At 51.7% G+C, this 21,266-nt stretch overlaps 1 protein-coding gene across 4 annotated transcripts in view; it reads left to right on the top strand.

Moving 5' to 3' along the window:
- The window catches only part of Mxra7 (matrix remodeling associated 7), a 35,960-nt gene that overhangs the window by 6,625 nt on the left and 8,069 nt on the right, over positions 1 to 21,266 (top strand). For all 4 annotated transcript variants that reach the window (XM_023714161.1, XM_023714163.1, XM_023714164.1 and 1 more), the window contains exon 2: positions 17,764 to 17,827. In XM_023714161.1, coding sequence (XP_023569929.1) covers positions 17,764 to 17,827 — 64 coding nt within the window. The remainder of the gene's footprint in view (positions 1 to 17,763; positions 17,828 to 21,266) is intronic.

Raw genomic sequence — 21,266 nt, 5'->3', positions numbered from 1 at the left:
TATCTCTGTCTCTGTCTCTGTCTCTCTGTCTCTGTCTTTCACACACACACACACACACACACACACACACACACACACGAAAGGAAAACAAAGGTGAGACTTTGGACTTATAGCTCAGTTCCTTCTTTCAGCAAGAATCTTGGTTTCGGGCCAGCGAGATAGCGCAGCATACTAAGCACCTGTTTTGGTAAGTGCAAGGACCAGGGTTTGATCCCCAGTCCTGCATCCCATGCTGACCCCACCGCGGGGTGCGCTGAACAGGCGTGGTGGTAACAGGCCTGTAACCCCAGCACTGAGGAGGCAGAAAACAGGAGGAGCACTATGTGTCTGAGCTGTGTAGTGAGACCCTGTAACAAATACATAAAATGAGAAGAAAAAAAAATCTTGGTTATGCAGAAAATTTAGCTGTCAGAATTTTTACTTAGCAAAAAGCAAAAGCAAAAAAAAGCTGGCCTCAGTGGCACATACCTCTAATCTCAGCACTGGGGCAAGAGGATTGTTGAGAGTTTGAGGACAGCCTGGGCTACATAGTGAGTCTGGGACAGCCTGAGCAGCCTAAACTGCATAGTGAGACCCTACCTTTAAAAAAAAAAGTCACTTAGTAAGAACTAGTAATTTTTAAATATTTATTTATTTTGTATTTTAAGACAGGGTCTATAGGGTATACAGGGTCTCACTACGTAGACTGGACTCGTAGAATTCACCTTGTTCAGCCTCCTAAGAGCTGGGATTACAGGCACATGGCACCATGCCCAGTCTCAATCACCATCTCAGCACGCCCCCGGGGTGCTGCCGGCACTGTAGGCTGGGGATCGAACCCTGACTGCTGCATCTGCCTAAGCAGGCGCTTTAATCCGCTGAGCTATTTGGCCCACCCTTAAATTTTTTTTTTATTTTTGCCTATTTTTTCCCCCTTTGGTCTTTTTTTGAACAGGATCTCAGTGTGTACTTCAGGCTGGCCTTGAGCTCACTTTGTAGCCCAGGCTGGTCTCTAACTTGAAACGATCCTCCTGCCTCAGCCTCCTAAATGCTGGGATTATAGGCATGTACAGCAGGACACCTGCTAATTTTTTTAAAAAGGAAAAAAATTTTAAGAAACATATCTTGGGGGCAAAAGCTGTCTAGCTTTGGAGCCTCAGACATAAAAGAATGCGCATGTTCCACGCCAGACAGTTTTTCTTTTGTGGCCTGGCCCACAGTGTGGGAGGGGGAGATGGCTGGCCCTTGGGTACACTTCTGAGAAATGCCAGATCCCTGGAGGCCAGGGCATTCCTGACTCAATCCTGGCTTGGCCACATTGGGTTTGCCAGTATGAGGACGGCAGTGTGGACCAGGAGGTGGACCAGGAGGTGTGGACTGGGTTTAGAGACCAGGCTCAAGGGTCATGGTGCCAAGCTGTATGCCAGTTCTCACCCTGCTGGCTGCTGCACAGAAAGCTGGGCAGCATCCTTCCCTCCCCTCTGCAGGGTGGTAGAAGCGTCATGCCCAGGGCCACAGGGGCTACTCAACAGCTGTGTGAGGTGAAAGGAAATGCACTAAAGAACGCGCAGGACGTGTTTATCTAAGAACTGCCTCTAGCTGGTTGCAGCAGTGGACATCTCAGCTACGTGGGAGGCTTAGTTAGGCAGGGGAATCTCTGGAGTCCAGGAGTTTGGGGCCAGCCGAAGCAACCTAATGAGAACACACACACACACGCACACACGCACGCATGCACGCACGCACGCACGCACACACAGGTGACTAGGTGGGTGTGGTAGTACATGCCTGTAATCCCAGCACTGAAGAGCTGAGGTGGGAGGACTGAGGCCAGCCTGGGCTATGGCGCAGCACCAAAAACAAGGGCACACAAAAATTCTGTGAAGTGTTTTAGAGCTCCCATAATCCACAGTGGTCTACTTTCCAGCCCTCCACTCCCTGCTGTATGGCCTGGTATATGTGTGTCTCTGTGTGTTATAATATCTTTTTTGTCTTTTTGAGACAGGGTCTCACTCTGCCATTCTGGCTGGGCTTGAACTCACTTTGTAGACCAGGTTGGCCTTGAACTTGCAACAAAACGATCTTCCTGCTTCAGCCTCCCAAGTGCCAGGATGGGTGTGTGCCACCATGCCCATCTAATAATATTTCCTTTTTTAAAAAAATTTGTTTTTTCTGAGGGCCGGTCAGATAGCTCAGCAGATTAAAGCACCTGCAAGCAGGCGCAGGGGTCGGGGGTTCCATCCCCAGGCCTGCTGTGCTGGCCCCGCCCCTGGGGTGTGCTGAGATGGCATTTGAGATTGGGCATGTAATTCCAGCACATGGGAGACTGTAAACAGGAGAATCACTATGAGTCCAATCTAGTAGTAAGACCCTGAACACCCGGGAGACCCTTCCCTAAAAGCTACAAAAAAAATTTAAAAAGTTTTTTCCTTATTTATTTATTTATTTATTGGGTACAGAGTCTCAATACGCAGTTCAGACTTGTAGTGACCCTCCTGCCAGTCTCCCCAGCACTGGGATTACAGGCATGCACCACCATACCTGGTTTTGGGGCCAGCAGGGTGCGCCTGGGGTTCTGGGGCTAGCATGGCTTGTTGTTCCAGAGATTGAACTTGGGTCTTTGCACTTGCCAGATTGCTGGGCTGTCTCTGTGGCCCCATCTTATATTTTCAAGTACGAATTCCTTGCACACAGCCAGGTGTGGTGGTGTGCACCCATAATCTTAGTACTCTGGGAGGCAGAGGCAGGAGATCACAAGTCTCAGACAAACCTGGGCAATTTGACTTAACAAGATTTTTGTCTCAAAATTAAGAAAAAAAAATTATTTTAATGGCCCAGGAGGCCAGGCATGATGGCACACCCTGTAATCCCAGCACTCAGAGTCTAAGGCCAACCTTAGCTAAATAGTAAGTTTAAGGCCAGAACGTACTACAGAACAACACCCTGTCTCAGAAACGAACAAAAAGCAAGCCATGGGCAACACATTGGTGACTCTGACCAGCTGGCATTGGCTGAGACGGTCCCGGGCACCTTCTCCACAGAGCCCACCTCTCTGACCTCACATTCCCTTTATCCCGGGTTATGCGCCCAACCCCCACTGCATGCTAGAAACTGAGATAGAGCCAGACACATGCTGGGCAGCGTTTGTTCCTATATACATTCCTCTGTGACACAGTTCAATTTATAAATGAAGCATAGCAAGAGATTAACAATAACAATAAAATACAACAATTTTAGCAATGTCATGAAGTTTGTTGAAAATGTGTGCATTATTTCTTTCTGAAATTATCCTTTTAAGATTTTCGCGCCGTGGTTGACTGTGGGTAACTGAACCACAGAAGGCAAAACCATGGCTTAGGAGGGAAGGCTGCTGAAACTGTCCTTGTCCTGAGCAGACTGGGACTTGCTGAGGACTCTGTACACTCTCTCAGGACCAGAAGCCCCTGTGCTCGTGTCTCCCCACCAGCCGCCCTACCCTTGTTCACACCGCCCTCCTTTTCACTCTCTCCTGAAGTTAGAAAAACTCTGTTTCTGCCTCTGGCCGAGGCCCCCACCATGCTTTAAAGACTGTCTGCTGCAGCTGGCCGTAGTAGTGCACTTATGTCAATTCTGCACCGTGGCAGGCTGAAGCAAAAAAGAGGATTGTCAGTTCTGTTCCAGGCCAGCCTGAGCTACAGAGTGAGTTCTGGGCCAGCCCGGAACATAGTGCGACCCTGCTAGAGAGCAAAGCAAAACAGCAACACAATCTGCCTACCTGTCTTGGCAGTGCTGGGGACCCAGCCAAGGCACGGAGCGAGTGTGCCAAGCCAGAGCTCTACCACAGGACTCTCTCCCAGCCCCTGCCTCTTGTTACTGTATCCAAAGTCGGTCCTGGTCAGGATCACTCAGCAAGGTCTTCTTCAACCATGACCTGATTCTCCAGCCTTTCAGACTGGGCTGTGTGGATCCCTTAGTTTTTTCTTCCCTTTCCTAGACCATCTGGTCCCAAAATGTAGATTCACATTCAGCGGACCAAGAGAGGGCAGATGACAGCCTGAGGCTGCTGTTTTGTCTTGTCCTGTTTTTATACGGCTTTTGATGTCCTCTGAATCCTCTTTGCAGGACCATTGCCAAAAACTGCTAATATGATGGGATTGGATGTGGCGTGCTCACCATCCGAGCAGAGCACTTGCTTCAAGCTGGTGACCCTGCACCTTTGGCCTTCGCGCTCCCCTGGAGCAGGGAGCAGCGGTGCTGGCCAGGAGGGCAGTGACTCAGTCTCTTTCCCACCTCCTCTGCCCTTGGGCCAGTGCTTGTGCCAGTGCTTTGCCTGTGTCCTGTGCCCAGGAGGTCCTGTGGACCGGGCCACTGCTGTCTTCCTGGTCAGTGACTGGTGTGGCTAAGCACGTGGGCCCAGCTCCCTGAGCCCCATCCCCGCCCTGCCTTTCCCCTAAGATGTCTGCCTGGGATCCGTGCTAATACACGGCCTCCCTTCCCTCCCACCCTGGGGTCCCCTTTGTACTCTGCCCCCACATGGCTCCTCTATGGTTCAGCCCCAAAGCACAGACATTAGAAAAACAAGAACAACAAAGTCCAGCTTGGTGGTGGTGTAAGCAGCTGAATTAGATAGAAATATTATAGGCCGTCAGACAGGGACAGGCCCTCAAGGAGACAATATGGAAGACAAGGTGACTTTGCTTTTTTTAATTTTTTTATTTTAGGGAAGGGTTTACAGGGTCTCACTACTAGATCAGACTCAGTGATCTGCCTGTTTACAGCCTCCCAAGAGCTAGGATTACAGGCACATGCCACCACGCCCAGTCTCCATTGCCATCCCAGTGTGCAGCACAGCAGGCCTGGGGATCTAGCTCCTGGCCCCTGCGCCTGTTTGCAGGTGCTTTAATCTGCTGAGCTATGTGGCCATCCCTTGCAACTTTGGAAGACACAGATATTCCCACTTTGGACCACACCTCAAGACAAAAGTAGACAAATGCAATCACATACTTCCCTAGGGATGGGCATCAGGGCTTGATATTCTTTTTTTTTTTTTTTTTTTGCAGAACCAGGGTTTGAACTCAGGCCCCTGAGCTTGCCAGGCAAGTACTTATTCCACTGAGCCATCTCCCCTGCCCCAAGGGCTTGATATTCTAAATAGGTTGCAATCACCTTGAAAGAACCTGAGTCACTAACCCAACCTCCAATAAGAAGAGACCCTGTCCTGCATTCATGCCTGCTTTCTGTGTGACTCGCTTCCCCATTTGGTCCTGGATTTAATCGATTTTACCTGAGCACTGGTGCTTGTAATCTCATTGGTTGACCATAGATTTGACCCACCTCATGCCCACTGAAGTGAGTTCTCATGTTCTCCACCTTAGACCCGCCTCACTTCATCGTTTTACTCTATAAAAGTCCTTGGGAGAGACAGCTTCCCAGAGACAACCTGCTCAGGCCCCCCTTCTTCCCCTCTCTTGGACAGAAGCTTTCTTTCCCCCATAAACATTCTGCTCTTAACCTCTGTTTGTTCCTAAAATTCATTCTTTGGTTTTAGAGAACACAAACTCGTCCCAGGTACCTTTCAGGTTGGGGGTTTCATTCCCCCATATCATTGGCACACAAGAAGGCAGGAAGATCACATCAAGTTTGAGACCAGCCTGGACTACATAGGGAGTTCAAGCCCAGCTCGAACTGCGTAGCAAGACTCAAAAAACAAGCAAAAGCCCAGCTGTGTGCTTTTCTTCCCTTTTCCTCTCCTGCCTGCTGTCATTCTGTCTCTGGTCTTGTCCCCTGTCTCCAGGGTCCCCTGTGTGGGACCCTCCTGTCATCTTGCTGTGGCTCCTCTGAGCTAACTGGTGTCCGTTTCTGGGGCTCCCTGTCACAGTCCACCATACCTTGTTAAGCCACCAGCATCCAGGCTTTTCCTGACCCAGAATCCAGCTGCCCCTCAGACCACCCAGCCTCACCCCAGCCCCTGGCCTTGACCCAGCCTGCTGCTTGGCCCCACTGGCACCCACATGGAAGCCCTGAATGTCTGTGGCTCCCTGTTCCTGCTGGGGCCCCCCACCCCTGGTGTGCCCCCAGGTCCAGCCATGTCAGAAGAAGCCGCATCCCTTCTGGCGGTGGCTCCGCCTGCTTGGCTGCCTCTAGAGGGAGCGAGCGAGGGCGAGGTCATGGAGCAAGGGCAGGGTCACCGGTCCTCCATAAGGAATGCCCATTAACCTTCACCCGCAGCTGGCACCCTTGAAGTTCTTGTGGGAATCAGTGAGCTGCTGAAAGCACAAAGGCAAGAACTGCTGCTTCCTCTGGCTGGGAGCCCTCTGCTCCAGTCAGGCCCCCTTAGGCTCATGCCCGCCCCCCAAGGCAGATCCACCAGTCCAGGGCCTCAGCCCTACTCCTCCGCCAGTTCTCTCCCTGCCGAGGGGAGGATAAAATCTGAGCTAAAGCCCTCCAAAACAAACACTGTGAACCTCAGGGGTCCCCTTCCCAGACAGGAGAAGGGGAGGTGCCCAGAGGTGAGTAGCACAGGACAGACCCCAGCTAAGGTGCTTGGATCACAGAGAACACAAGTCCCAACGAGCTGGCCCAGCCCAGTGGCACCCCCTATGATGGGAGATGCCAGTGCTTCGCTGGGTCAGGAAGGACTCCCCCAAACTGAGAGCCAGGGATTAGCTGGATGTGGTGGTGCAGGTCTCTAATCCGAGCACCCTGACAGGCTGAAGCAGGAGGTTCCCAAGTTCAAGCTTACCCTGAGCAATTTAGCAATAAAAAGGGCTGGGGATGTAGCTTAGTGCGGAGGCCCTGCATTCAGTCCCCACTACTGAAAAAAGAAAAAGGGCTGGCCAGATAGCTCAGCAGATTAAAGCGACTACTTAGGCAGATGCAGGGACCAGAGTTCGATCCCCGGCGTGTCGTGCCAGCCCCGACCCCGGGGTGCACTCAGACTGGCTCAGACGGTAATTGAGACTGGGCACTGGGAGTAGTGGTGCATGCCTGTAATCCCAGCACTTGGGAGGCTGAAAACAGGAGAATCACTAGAGTCTGATCTGTGTAGTGAGACCCTGTACTAAATACATAATTATAAAAAAAAGTAAAAGGGAAAACAAGAAGGAACAAAGATAGAAAAAGAGAAAGGTGCAGTTGGGATTAAACATGGTGGGCAGCTGGCAGTGTATGGGGTTTGAGCAGGACATGTAGCATGAAGCTGTCACTTTACAGTGTCCCCAGAGCAAGTGCCTTGGAGGAGAAGCCATGAGGGCAGAGGAAGGAGCAGCACAAATGTGCAGAAAACAGAGTAGGGAAGGATCCCAGAGAACATCAAGGGAATGGGCCAGGGGAGAAAGCAGAACAGAAAAGAACAACTGGGCTAGCACCAGTCAGTCCTCTGAAGTCATCATGGTGCCACAGCTGCCGCGAGGAGCTGGACAGGAGAGGGTGCCGCTGGAGCAGCAGTCACACAGGGCCCTCTCACCCCATTGCAGATGGGGACTGAAGGGCGGAGTCTGCATCCTCCGCCCGCAGCAGGGGAGGGGGCCACGTTCTGCGTGGGCGTCTGGGGAGGAAAACAGCGAGATTTCTGTGTGGCTTCTCACGCACGCATTACGGAGTTGCTGACCACTCGGACTCACTGCCCACCTGCGCCTGAGCTCCCTACACAGCAGATCCTAAGGGAACCCATCTGGAGGGGGGTGTGCTCAGGGCCACCCCCAACCGCGCTGCTTTGGGAACTAGGATCAGGCCCCCTCTAGCCGACCGTGGGGCTTCTATCATCTGTCCTCATCCTGCATAGGCCAGCTGGCTTGTTCTAGTCGCAGTGAGAGGTGGCTCTGGTGGTGGCTGCCCGCGGGCCCTGGCTGATGCTATGCGCAGGGCTCCAGGATGGCAGCCAGAGGGACATCCACATTTGCCTCTCCCTTGACCTATCCACTTCCACACTTGGCACCCTGCAGGAACCCGCAAGGAGCCATAAGTGGCCATGTGGCACCAGCACTGTGAGACCAGCTTATAGTGGTTTGGACGCCATCCTTCATCCTCATCCCTGGGCCCCAGCCCCTCTGGCTTCCTTCCACCCTGGGCCTGGGGCAGTGGAGGAGTGTGGGGAGCGCTCCCCCTTTGCTATGCCTCTTCCCCTTGTGTTGGAGGAAAACCTGAATTAGGAAAGTATTCTATGGGCCGTCCAAATAGCTTGGCGGATTAAAGCTCCTGCAAGCAGGTGCAGGGGCCCGGGATTCGGGCGCAATGAGACAGCAATTGAGACTGGGCGTGGTGGCGTGTGCCTCTGATCCCAGCACTTGGGAGGCTGTAAACAGGAGAGTCACTATGACTGATCTGGTAGTAAGACCCTTCCCTAAAATACAAAAAAAAAAAAAAAAAAAAAAAAAGTGTTCTGGAACATCTGAAGGTAAGACTTGGCCTCTATTCAGTAATAAGATGCTGAGGCTCTGGTCAGTGGAGTGATTGGGTTAGGTCTCAGCTGGCCTGGGATGAGGACAAGCTGTCTGTCTCAGAGGGGTTCACCACTTTAGAGTTGTTTGTGTGCGGTACTGGGGATTGAACCCAGGGCTTTCACATTGAGCTATACCCCCCACCTTGTTTATTTTGAGACGAGTCCCCACTGAGTCACTAAGCTGCCCAGGCTGGCCTTAAGCTTGCAGTCCTCTTGCCTCAGTCTCTTAGAGTGGCTAGGATTATAGTTGTGTGCCACTCACCCAGCCTAATGAGTCACAATTGTCATGAAATTGATTTACTCAAACTAGAAGCAAAATGGATTCATCTCTCAGAGGTGCTCTAGCAAAAGGTCAGACTGAGGCTTTTATTTATTTTTTTGTACTGGGAATCGAACTCAGGACCTTGCCATTGCCAGGAGGCTGCTGCACCCCTGAGCTATATTTCCCAGCCAGACCGAGGATTTTCAACAGCAGAAGGGCGTTTTCTCTTGCTTCCAGAAGGCTGATGGAGGTGACGATGGTCAGGCTGTGGGCAGGGTCATGTTCTCCTGCAGTTCTCTCTCCTGAGCTTGCTCAGGGCTCTGTCTGATGTCCTCATGTGGTCTTTCATTAGTGCGTATTCTCTGAGTGACATTTCCTTTCACAAGGACAGAAGCCCTTAGGTCAGGGCCCAGCCTGATGACCTCACTTTAACTCAGTCCTTTATTTTCTTTCTTTCTTTCTTTCTTTCTTTCTTTCTTTCTTTCTTTCTTTCTTTCTTTCTTTCTTGTATTTTTAGTAAGGGTCTACAGGATCTCACTACCTAGATTGGACTTGTAGTAATCCGCCTATGTTCAGCCTCCCAAGAGCTGGGATTACAGGCATGCACCACCACGCCCAGTCTCAATCGCTGTCTCAGCGCATCCTGGGGACAGGCTGGCACTGCATGCTGGGAATGGAACCGTGGCCACTGCATCTGCCTAAGCAAGTGCTTTAATTCTCTGAGCTATTTGGCCGGCCCTTCAGTCCCTTCTCTGAAGGCCCTGGCTCTAATTCTGCCCCTCAGTACCTGCCAGGAGTGGATCCAGGCCCCAAAGTGAACACGAAACCCCGCAGGTAACTTGCAGAAAGTGGCACGGTCTTTATGGAGAACCTACGCACAATGCCCCTAAGCCTTATTCTCCAGGCTGCTCGGTGCGAGCCCTGTGTACCCTGACATTATTCTGCATTGTTTAGGGAACAGTGACAAGGCAGATGTCCGCACGTGTCCAGTGCAGACAGTTTCTCCCTCCACATAATCTAACACTCAGCAGGTCAGTGCCACAGATGCCGAGGTGTCGGACCAAGGACTGACTGCGCTGTTGGCCGAGCCGCTTGGGTTAGGGCTTTGACCTCTAAGTGGGAGGTGAGGAGGGACACACTTCATCCTAGGTCTCAGCATGGTCCTGGGGCATGGACAGGAAGCCAGAGGTGGGGTCAGGCACGGCGGTCACCTGCAGTCTCAGCTGCTCAGAAGGCTGAGGCAGGACGATCCCTTGAGCCCTGTAGCTTAAGGCTAGCCTGGGCAGCATATTCAGAAGTAAAAATAGTGGTGGCTCTTTGAAAAATTGGTACATCATAGATAAATATAGCGATCACATTCATCATAGGGAGTTTGTGCCTGTACATGATATATTGCTCACCCCCATTCCCTTCCCCTCTCTTCAACCCCTCTTCCCCTCCTGATTACAAAAGCTTTGTTTACTTTTTTTTTTTTTTTTGCCCTTTCTCTCCTTTCCATGGTGACTTTTTGAGAAATTTGTAACCTGCAGCCTGAACAGCGGCTCACTTTCGCTTCCCCTAATATCCTAAAATGAACCTGGCTCTTCTGGGATTGTGCTGTCCCCAAGGGTAGCCCTGTCACTCTTCGTGGGGTGGGGGGGCTCAGACCTCCAAGGCCCTGAGACAGCCCTCGCTGTAGCCACTACTGGCCCGGCGCCCCCTTTTCCTACTCCTGCCTCAGCCTCCCAGAGTGCAGTGCTGGGATTGCCAGATGCCCTGAGCCTCTGGGCTCAGGCTGGGCTTGAAACCGCCTCTCATTTTCTAAGGATCCGTGGGTCTCGGTGTTACCAGTTCTACCCAGAGAGAAAAGGCAAAAGGCTGCAGGAATGAGGAAAAGATAGGCAAGAAGACAAAAGCTGGCTTAGGTGGCATCTCATAGGCGACCCCCTGAGCAACAATATGGACTTTTTTTTTTTTGGTGGAACCGGGGATTGAACTCAGATCCTTGCATTTGCCAGTCAAGCGCTTATCCTACTGAGCCATCTGCCCGGCCCCTTGGACGTTTCTTTATACCTTTGCAAAGTTAGTAACACTTGACACAAGGTTGCCTAGTGACTAATAGTGAACATAAGTCAGTCAGGATGCTTATCTCAGGACTGAGGTATCTTGTCTGCTTTAGGCACTGAGGCCTAGTCCCGCTCTTACACATTAGACCAATTTTTTAGCTTCTGTGGCTCCCAACGTCATTTCCTCCTCGTCCTCTTCCTCCTTCTTTCTCATCCTCCTCCTTTCCCTCCCCAGTTTGTTTTCTGTCTTGTGAAAGCAACACAGGTGTTATAAAAACTTTAATATCCTACAGATATGGGGGAAAGAAACTCCCAAGATATAGGGGAAAGAAACTGCCAGATGTCCAAGATGCCAAGTTCGAATTCTCTAAATTTGAGGACTGAATTCTAGGAATAATGGAGGCAGGGTGGGAAGAATTTATGGAGAGAAAGAAAAGCGTGTCTGTCTGAGAGGGTCTGAATGCTCTGAGAGTGGGTTGCCCCTCCCTGCCTCTTATCTCACCCCCTCTAGGCATCCCACAGAGGGCTTCAAATGCTGCTCTCATCCTGCCTTAAAAGCTTCCGTGGTTCCTCACTTCCTGAGGAGTGAAACCTAAACCCTTGTGTGTTCTGCTGCAGAGCTTGTGAGACCAGCTCTATTTTTTTCTTTTTTGGGGGGTCGGGGGCAGAACTGAGGATTGAACTCAGGCCCTTGTGCAAGCGCTTATTCTACTGAGCTATCTCTCTGATCCCTTTTTTCCCCTTACATTTTAGTGTTTTTGTGACTGGGTCTCTGACCTTAAACTGGTATTCTTTTTTTTCCTTTTTCTTTTTCCCAGACCGGGGATTGAACTCAGGCCCCTGTGCTTGCCAGGCAAACGCTTATTCTACTGAGCCATCTCCCCAGCCCTTTCTTATGTTTTTAGTACAGGGTCTACAGGGTCTCACTACACAGATTAGACTCATAGTGGTAATTCTGTTTTCAGCCTCCCAGGTGCATACCACGATGCCCAGTCTCAGTCAACGGCTTGGCACACCAGGAATCGAACTCTGGTCCCTGAGCCTGCCTAAGCAGGCACTTTAGTCCACTAAGCTATCTGGCTGGCCCTTGGCCTTGAACTGGTGATCCTCCTGTCTTAGCCTCCCAGTGCTGAGATCACAGGCAAGTGCTACCAGGCCAACCTTCAATTGCACTGTTCCTGACCCCTGTATTGCTTGCTGGCATCAGACCTTTATTTTTCATTATACACACATTTTTATAATATAAGCAAAATATAATAGACAGTGGTGTTGTACTTTTTTTTATTTTTATTTATTTATTTATTTATTTATTTTGTGTGTGTGTGTGTGTGTGTGTGTGTGGCCAGCTCAGCCCACCAGGGGGCGGGGCTGGCTGGCGTGTGGTGCTGGGGAATCGAACCGCGGTCCCTGTGCTTTGCTAAACTTGTTCTAAGTAGGTGCTTTAGACCACTGAGCCATCTCACCAGCCCCAGTGGTGTTGTACTTTGTAAAAATAATTAACAAGGGGTAAGAGTGGAGCTCAGAGATAGGGCGTGTGTCCAGCATGTTCAAGGCCCTAAATAAGTCCCAGCACCATGCACATAAACTCGATCCTTGTGGTGGTGCTGGTGGTGCTGGTAGTGGTGGTGGTGGTGGCAGAGATACTGTTTTTCTCTCTTTGTATCCCAACACCCACTTTTCTCTTTTGAGGTAAGATCTCACTGATAGGTTCTGGCCCTAGAATGAATTGCTGAATTACGGTGGTCATCCAATATGGCTGAAGTCCTTACAACAACAGCCAGAGACCACCTCCCCACTCCTTCTCTCACTGAGCCCAGGGTGCAATTTCCTGTCACCCTTCCCACTACCTCAGGGAAGACCCCGGATCAGCTCCTCAGGTATTTCTATACATCCCCCTTAAACTCCACCCTAGCAGAAGGCCATACAAGGCTGGGGAGACGGCTCAGTGGAATAAGCGCTTCCCTGGCAAGCTCAAGGGCCTGAGTTCAATCCCTGGTTCCAGAAAAACAAACAAACAAACAAACAAACAAAAAAGGTCATAAAAGTCACAGCTTTCTTTGTCTCAGGCCAGAGGATCTACCTGCCCCATCTGCCTTGGATCCTCTCCTCGACTTTGGAGTTAATAAAGGCTTCACTTATCTTTCCTATCTCTTTACTGCTCCTCCGAAAAACCTATCACTCACAATGAACTGCAGACCAGCCTTGAACTTACTACCTAACCCAAGCTAGCCCCAAACTCACAGCTGAGCCCCTGTCTCAGCTTCCCAAGAGCTGGGATTACAGGCATGTGCCATCATTCTTGGGTTTGCTTTAAAAGCGCAGCAGGCTTTACTCAATTAGTTCTTCTTTCTTCCTGATAGGGGCAGATGAGAGTGTTCTTTCAGGGCAAAGTTCAGAGCCTGGCCCTGCTATGAGGCCCTGGGATGCCTCTGTGGAGCAGAGCAGTTTAATACTGTTCCAGAATACACCCCAGCACAGCCTGCCCTGCAGCTGAAATGTAATGCAGGCAGCACCCAGGGACCTCCTTAGGCTGACAGGATTTCTCTTCTACTGCTGTGATTGTTTGTGTAGCTGTCTGCCCCACTGGGCCAGAGTTCCTCAGCATGTGCGTTTGCTTGTGTTTCTTTTCTTTTTCATCTTCGGATCCCTCTCAGTGACATCTGTGAGTGACTGTTGGTCCGTCTCTTTCACTCACCCTCTCTGGGCTTCTGATCGTGGCTTGGTCTTTCTGGTGACCCATCCCTCCTAGGAGCTCCCGGGAGTCACATGGTGTGTGACTCAACAGAGCCAAAGGTGTTCTTTGGGCTCAGGACATTCCATGGAGTGCAAGGGTTCAGTGTTAGGGACTAAGGTCAAAGACCAGACCCTGGAACCAAAGATGCTCCTAGCCTGCCTGCCCACTGAGGCATCTGACCTTAGGAGCTGTGTGTCTGACTCACCAAGCATACGTGGGACTTTGTCATGTTGTAGTCACTCTTTCTCTCTTCTCATAGAACAGAGAAGAGGGCCAGCGAGATAGCTCAGCGGTCTAAAGCGCCTGCTTAGGCACGTGTGCAGGGACCCTGGTTCTATCACTAGCACCACATGCGGGGCCAGCCCTGGGGATGAGCTGAGCCCGCAATAAATAAATAAAATTAAATAAATAAATAAATAAGATAAATGGAAGAATGAAGAAAAAAAATATATATATAGTCTTTTTGAGATAAGGTCTCACTATGCAGTTCAGGCTGGGCTTCAGCTCACTTTGTAGTCCAGGCTGGCCTTGAACTCCCCAGTGAGGCTCCTGCCCAATCCTCCTGAGTGCTGGGATTACAGGCATGTGCCACCATGCCCAGTTCTAAGATTTTTAAATATACTGAAAGTACTTCATCTATTATCCCAACTACTCAAGTAGCTGAGGCAGGAGGACTACAAATTCCACCCAACCCGGGCAATTTACCAAGACCCTCTCTCAAAAAGGAGGGTGGGCCTGGGCATGGTGGTGCATGTCTATAATCCCAGCACTCGGGAGGCTGGGGCAGGAGCGTCACTGGGAGTCTGAGACCAGCCTGGGCTAGAAAAGAGCTCAAGGCCAGCCTGAGCTGCATAGCAAGACTCTGTCTCAAAAAAAAAAAAAAAACATATTATTAATTCCCTCAGAAACGCTCCCCTTCACTTCAAACACACTTATTCCACAAAAAGTGTTTGTGCCACTTTTTGAGGGGGAGGGAGAGTGTCTTGTTGAGATTAGGCCCTCACTGTGGAGTTGAGGCTGGCCTTGAGCTCACTTTCTAGCTCAGGCTAGTCTTGAATTTCCCAACAATCCTCTTGTGTCAGCCTCCCTAGTGCTGGGATTACAGGTATGCACCACCACACCAGCCAAAGAAAAACATGGATTTTTCTTCTTCTTCTTCCTCTTCTTCTACTCCTCCTCCTCTTTTTTTTTTTTTTTTTTTTTTTTTACTGGGACTTGAACTCAGGACCTTGTGCTTGCCAGGCAGTTACTGTGCCACTGAACTATACACCTTGCCCTTGTGCTACTTCCTGAAACAGGTCTGGAAGTGTTTCGTGAGTGTCTGTAGTGCTTTCTCAGCAGCTTTTGGATTCCGAATTGATTCAAAACATTTACTTTTCTTGGTCATTTTGACTTTGGGAAAGAGACAAAAGTCACATGGAGGGCCAGGGAGATAGCTCAGTAGAATAAGCACTTGCCTAGCAAGGACAAGGCCTGAGTTCAAGCCCTGGTACCACAAAAAAAAAAAAAAAAAAAAAAGTCACACGGAGCCAGATCCAGTGAAAAATATGGATGAGGAAGCACTGTCATGTTTTTATTTGACACAAATTGCTGTAAATGTTTGACCAGTGTGGGATGATCAAAAGCTACAGTGAATGTTTACATTTAAAAATTTTATTACAATAAAAGGCACATTGCCATTAGTCTCCCTAAAATATTCTCTCTCTTGCTTTGAGCACACTTATGCCATCATTATTGAACAATGTAGAACTCTATCTCCAACCTTTTTATTTTGATACAAATTCCTTTTTAAGTGTATCTGGTTGTTGCAGGGTCTCATTACGCAGCTCAGATTCATAATGATCCTCCTGTTTTCAGCCCCCCAGTGCTGGGATTACAGGCACTCACCACTGCACCCAGACTCTGTGGCTGGCTCAGCCTGCCCTGGGGACAGGGCTGGCGCAGCATGCGGTGCCAGAGATTGAACCGCGGTCCCTATGCTTGCCTAAGCTTGCCTAAGTAGGTGCTTTAGTCCACTGAGCTATCTTGCTGGCCCCAATATAAATTCTTTTTAAGTGTCAAAGTTGCCCAGGGTGGGCTTGAATCTATGATCTTCCTGCCTTGTTCTCCCAGAATAGACATTGCACCCAGTTTAGCTGGACCAACTTTAATTCTGCGGATCAACATCTCATTGCTTATAGTTTATTACCTCCCCTCCCCTCCCCTCTCCTCCCCTCCCCTCTCCTCCCCTCCCCTCCCCTCCCCTCCCCTCCCCTCTCCTCCCCTCTCCTCTCCTCCCCTCCCCTCCCTTCCCCTTCCCTTCACTTCTCTTGTACCAGGGATCAAACTCAGGACCGTGTGCCAAGCAGGCCCTCAGGCCACTCAGGGTGTGGAGCCAGGCCAGGGGTGTGGAGCCCCGGAAGGTTTGAGAAAACCACAGGTCTTGGGGTGCTGCTGCAACCTCAGGAGAGGGCTCCCCAACAAACAGAGCAAGCTGAGCCAGAGGCCTGGCATGGTCAGGGGCAGCACAGGCTGGGCCTGATGATCCTCAGAGATGAGGAGGAGCAGCTGGGACAATGGGCTCTTCCCACTTAGCAGTCTGTCCAGGACTGATGCGGCCTGGCCCTATATCCCTGGCCCTAGTTGTCCTGTTTCCCGTTCTTGCATTCAGAGTCTTTGTGTAAAATGCCCGACTTGTCCAATGTAGAAAGCAGCATCTTAGAAGTGGGATTGCTGCATGAGCGGACGTCTCTACTGCCTGTCTCTAGAGGGGCTGCCACCCCTTTCAGCCATAGAAACACTTGGCTGAGTACAGTCATGAGGTGGCCACACCTCAGGTGTGTCCCATCTGTGCCAAGGCCGCATCAGTCCTGGACAGACTGCTAAGTGGGAAGAGCCCATTGTCCCAGCTGCTCCTCCTCATCTCTGAGGATCACCAGGCCCAGCCTGTGCTGCTCCTGACCATGCCAGGCCTCTGGTTCAGCTTGCTCTGTTTGTTGGGGAGCCCTCTCCTGAGGTTGCAGCAGCACCCCAAGACCTGTGGTTTTCTCAAACCTTCTGGGGCTCCGCACCTCTAGCCCTTGCCAGCTGGCCCATCTGCATGCCCTTGTCATCCTCTGATATTCCTGCAAACGCCAACGTCTCCTTCCCTCCACTAAGGCCATCCCGGCGTGGGACAGCACTTTCCTCCGGCCATCTGTTCCTGGAATCTGCCATGGACTAGAACCGGCTGAGGAGGCGGGGCTCCAATTTTAGAAAAGTGGACACTGACTGAGACAGGGAGGGACAGTGACGTTTAGGAGCCAGGCTTGGTGCCCAGCACCTGTGCTTCCCAGGGAGGCAGGAGAGAAGGGGCAAGCGGGAGGTAGAAAGGAGCAGAGGAGATCATAGCTAAAATTGTCCTCTGAAGGCTGCAGCTCCCAGGACCCAGGCAGAGTCACCACAGCCGTGTACCTGGTTCAGTTGAGGCTCCTTCCCCTCCCACTGAAAGTCCCTGAGTGGGTTTGAGGAAGCAAATAGTAGCAGCCTGGTCCTGAGATAAAGGAGCAGGTTGAGAGACTTCAAAGAATGATTAAATTATCCATTGGAACACAAGCCAGGTGTGGTGACACAGGAGGCCAAGGCAGGAGAGGGTTCCAGGCCAGCCTGAGCTAGCTAGCGAGACCCTGACTCAGAAAATAAGAAAACAACAAAAACTGGGCTGACCTTTTAATGTGGGCTAGTGACCTTCTGGGGAGACAGCCACCATTTCCTGGGTTCTCACCCCTTCCCAGAAGCCTGAATGTTCCCAGTTCCAGAAAATAATGCCCCCGTCTCTCCGTGACTCTGCCCTTCCCACTCTATTTGTCTGAATGTGAAATTTAAACTTCTGCCTAGTAAAACCCTTCGCATGCCTTCTCAGTGTGAAAGCCCTGGGTGTGGGAGGGAGGGGAGAAGAGGAGAAAAGGGCATTGCAGGAAGCAGAGCAGCCTGCCATGGGGAAGAGTCTGTGTGATGCTGGTGGCATCCTGAGGCTCCCTGCCTACGACAGGTGGGAGATCCACCACCCACCTATTGCAATGGCCGCCAAGTGCATGACAAGCACAGCCAGGTGAAGCAATGCATTCCTTGGCCCCCTGTGTCCCCTGTGATGCGCCAGCCTCCACTTGCCCATGGCCGTGGGGAAGGCTGCCGCTGGGTAGGCCACACGGGGCCTCAGGGCCCTTCCTCCCTCCCACCTCTGCACTCCCATTGATTCCCCTTGTGCCCGAGGAGGTCACTCCAGAGAGCCAGAGGGGACCTGGCTGCCTCCCTGTTTACACTCCCCTGCCTTCTGCCTGCAGTGCTGACCCCTGTCCTTGTCTTGCAGGAAGAGGAGCAGGACTCAGATGGTGACAAGGACCCAGCCTCTGCAGAGCCAGAAGATGAGGACAGTGAGTGGTGCCCACCCCAACGCAGACTCTATCTCTCCCTGAGCAGTGGTGGAGGGGTCTGGATCTATGCTGCCCTGGGGGGGACACTGGCTCTGGCAACCTGAAGGGTAGAGAGAGGCCCAGAGGGTGTCCTGGCCAGAGCCCTGTGCACTTGTCACCTCCTCACCCCTGCCCCTGGCACTAGCATTTCTCAAGGGACTGCAGGTACAGGGACTTTCTAGGGAGTAAACTGAGCCCCCAATCTCCATCCTGCTCTTCCTCTGTGACCACCTCGTGCCATTCACATTTCTCACCAACTGTCCCTGACCATCTCTTGAGGCCACCACTGGGGCTGTCTGTAGAACACAGGCCTGAAAACAGGCGTGGTGCTGCACACCTGTAATCCAACACTGGGAGACTGAGGCGGGAGTTCAGCTGTGGGGAGCAACTTAGTGAGACCCTATTTCAAAATAAAAAAAATAAAGAAGGCTGGGGATGGAGCTTAGTCCTAGGAACCTGGGTTCACCTCTAGTATACCGCCACCACCAAAACAAAACACGAAGAGGAGGGGCTGGGGAGATACCTCAGCAGAATAAGCGCTTACCTGGCAAGCACAAGGGCCTGAGTTCAATCCCTGATTGCTCAAAAAAAAAACCCCAAAACACAAAGACTGTAAGTGCCCTGCTGGCAAGCACAAGGTCCTGAGTTCAATCCCACCTCCCCCCCTCAAAATGAATACAAGCCTTCAAAAACAAAATGCAAAGAGGACCTTGACCCCCCCCCAAGCTGGAACTCACTGCTCACTGTCAGCACCCCCAACCGACCTCATCTTGGGCAGACAGACGGACAGACCAAAATGGATGGGGCTCCTACTGATCTGTCAGGTTTTATTTCTTTCAAAAAGAAGCTGGAGCAAAAACAGCAAAATGTCAACACTCCTTAACTCTGTGCAGCAAGTACACAGAGGCCTTATTACTTTCTGTATTTTTGTGTACGTTTGAAAATATTTTGCAAATTTCTGCAGAGCAAGGCTGGGGCGGTGGCTGGCAGGCAGCAGCAGCAACAGCGGTGGAAAGGAGCAGTCCCCACCCCAGGGGCCTCCTGCTGGCTCAGGGCAGAGGGAGGGAGGCTGGCAGCCCAGCTGTCAGCAGGAAGTGTGAGCTGCCCCTGTCTCTGCCTCTGCGGTGAGCTGCTCAGCTCCCAGGCTAATTGATTAGTGTTGCTTAGATGACTTTGCTGAGCGACTCAGGGCTTCTGCATGGCAGCGGTGGTGGCGTGGAGAGGAAGCCTGCTGCTCCCAGGGGCTTCTGCCCACCACCCTCCTGCCCCAGCTGAGTGGATGCTGAATGCTGTGCATCATTTGTCCCCTGTGGGGGATGGAGCTAGATCAAGTCGTCCCCTCTGTCTGCCTCAGAAAACACCACGCTAATCAGATCTGCCCCATAAACCAAAGCCATGATTAGGACCACACTGGCAGAATTTCTCCTTTTATTTTTCTAAAATACATCACCACAGTGACCCTGAAGCTGAGGCTCACAGGTAACTTTTGCTGGTCGCCTCTTCCACCCCACCCCCGCCCCGCTAGGGTGGCTGCAAGCTTGGTCTGGGTTGCAGGTGTGTCACCAGGTGTGATGATACTCAGGGCCCTAGGATAACCGGAGCCTCGCGCCCGGCTCCCGCAGGAGGGTACAGCAGCTCTAGACGCACGCCTGAGCTGCTTGGGGTCGACCCTAAGCGCTGGACTTACACAGCTTCTGGTTCTGAGGACCTGGTGTTCTACACTGGAGCAAACCAAACCTGAAGGGGAGTGGTGAGGACTGGTGGGCTCTGTTCTGCACCCCCAGTACTCCTGTCCCACCACTGCCTGCTCCCAGCCCCCACCCGCATTCCATCTCTCCATCCTCCACTTGCTCAGGGCCTTCTTGTTGTTATTGTTGTTTTTTGTTTTTGTTTTTTCTTTTGGCAGAACCAGGGATTGAAGGATTGAACTCAGGCCCTTGCACTTGCCAGGCAAGCACTTAATCTACTGAGCCCTTTCCCTGGCCCCTGGGCTACCGTGTTTTCTCCAATGCTCTAGGCAGACTCGGCCTGCTGGGGCTGCCCCTCTTCTCACCCTCCTGTGACACGGGCCCCCTATTTACCTTCTCCGGCCACTGTTTCCTCTCTGAGCAGCCCCTGCCCAGCTGTCCTTGTCTATAAAGCAGGTATAACCAGCTGCATATTTAAGTACTTAGCTTTGCTTGCTGGGCGTTCTAGGCGTCCCCTACCTGCCCACCGCCTAGCACTGTGCTGCCTAAGCTGGTGGAGAGAAGCAAGAGCAGCTGTCCTGTGGGAACACAGTGGCTGCAGCGTGCCCACAGGAAGCCACCTGCTTGCTCCTCCAACCAAGGTTTCAATGCAAGGAAGACACCTTGCGGAATGTTTGGGTTCGAAACATTCATCCAGAACCTTCTTCCTGTTCACCCAGGAAGCACCTTAGTCTAAGGGCCTTTTCCTCCCCCTCAGCCCACGGCAGCTTTTTAGGGGGGGGATGCGGCGATACTGGAAATTACACCCAGGACCATTTACTGGCATACGTCCTCACCCCCTTTATTTAAAAAAATTTTTTTTTTTTTTTTTAAATTACACAGGACCTCATTAAGTTGCTAAATTACCCCAGGCTGGGCATGAACTTGTGATTCTCTTGCCTCAGCTTCCCAGAGTGCTGGGATTACAGGTATGCGCCACCACACCCAGGTCCATGTGCCTATCTGATGATGTGTGAATGACACCAGCTGGAGGGGTCACAGGAGGCCTGGCTGGTCCCCCCCCCCCCCGTGGGGTGGATGTGCAGAGATGGAGAGGGAGGAGTCCCAGATCCCGACACTGAAGGGGCAGCAGGCAGCTGGGAAAGGACATAGCTACACAGCTGTTTCCCTCACCCAGTCTTTCTTTTATGTGCTCATGAAAATTACATGGGACAAGCCAGCCAGCCCCTGTCCCCAGGGCCCTACCTGACACTGCCTGGTTAAGGAACACAAAAAGACCAGTGCTTCCCAGGCAGATTTTCGCATTAGCATGCTCAGCTGTTCCGCAGCCCTTTCCCTCCAGCCCTTGCACCAGCGCCTGCTGCAACTCGAGGTCGCGTGCCCGTGTGCTCTGGGGCCTGGCTCATGGGCCACAGCTATTTGGATCAGATGTGCCCTGTGGACTCCAGGTGGCTGTGGGGGGAGGGATGAAGAGAAGGTGCCTGGCAGCCTCCCCAGCCCAGGAGCAGGGTCTGGGACCCTGAGGCACAGTGCCTGGCACCCAGAGCTTCCTGAGAGAAGCCTGTCTGCTGTCAGGATCGGGTGGTAACCGATGAGGCCTAGAGAGAACCAGCCGCAGAGAGGGGATGGAGGCGGATACAGAAGGGGCTTCTCACTGGCTGCCTCATTTCATCTCTGTGGTCCCTGTTTGTTTCAAGGGCAGGATATAAGGA

Source organism: Octodon degus, unplaced genomic scaffold (genome assembly GCF_000260255.1).
Source record: "Octodon degus isolate 3935 unplaced genomic scaffold, OctDeg1.0 scaffold00033, whole genome shotgun sequence".
In the NCBI taxonomy this organism is placed as follows: domain Eukaryota; kingdom Metazoa; phylum Chordata; class Mammalia; order Rodentia; family Octodontidae; genus Octodon; species Octodon degus.
This window is presented reverse-complemented; position numbering and strand designations above follow the sequence as displayed.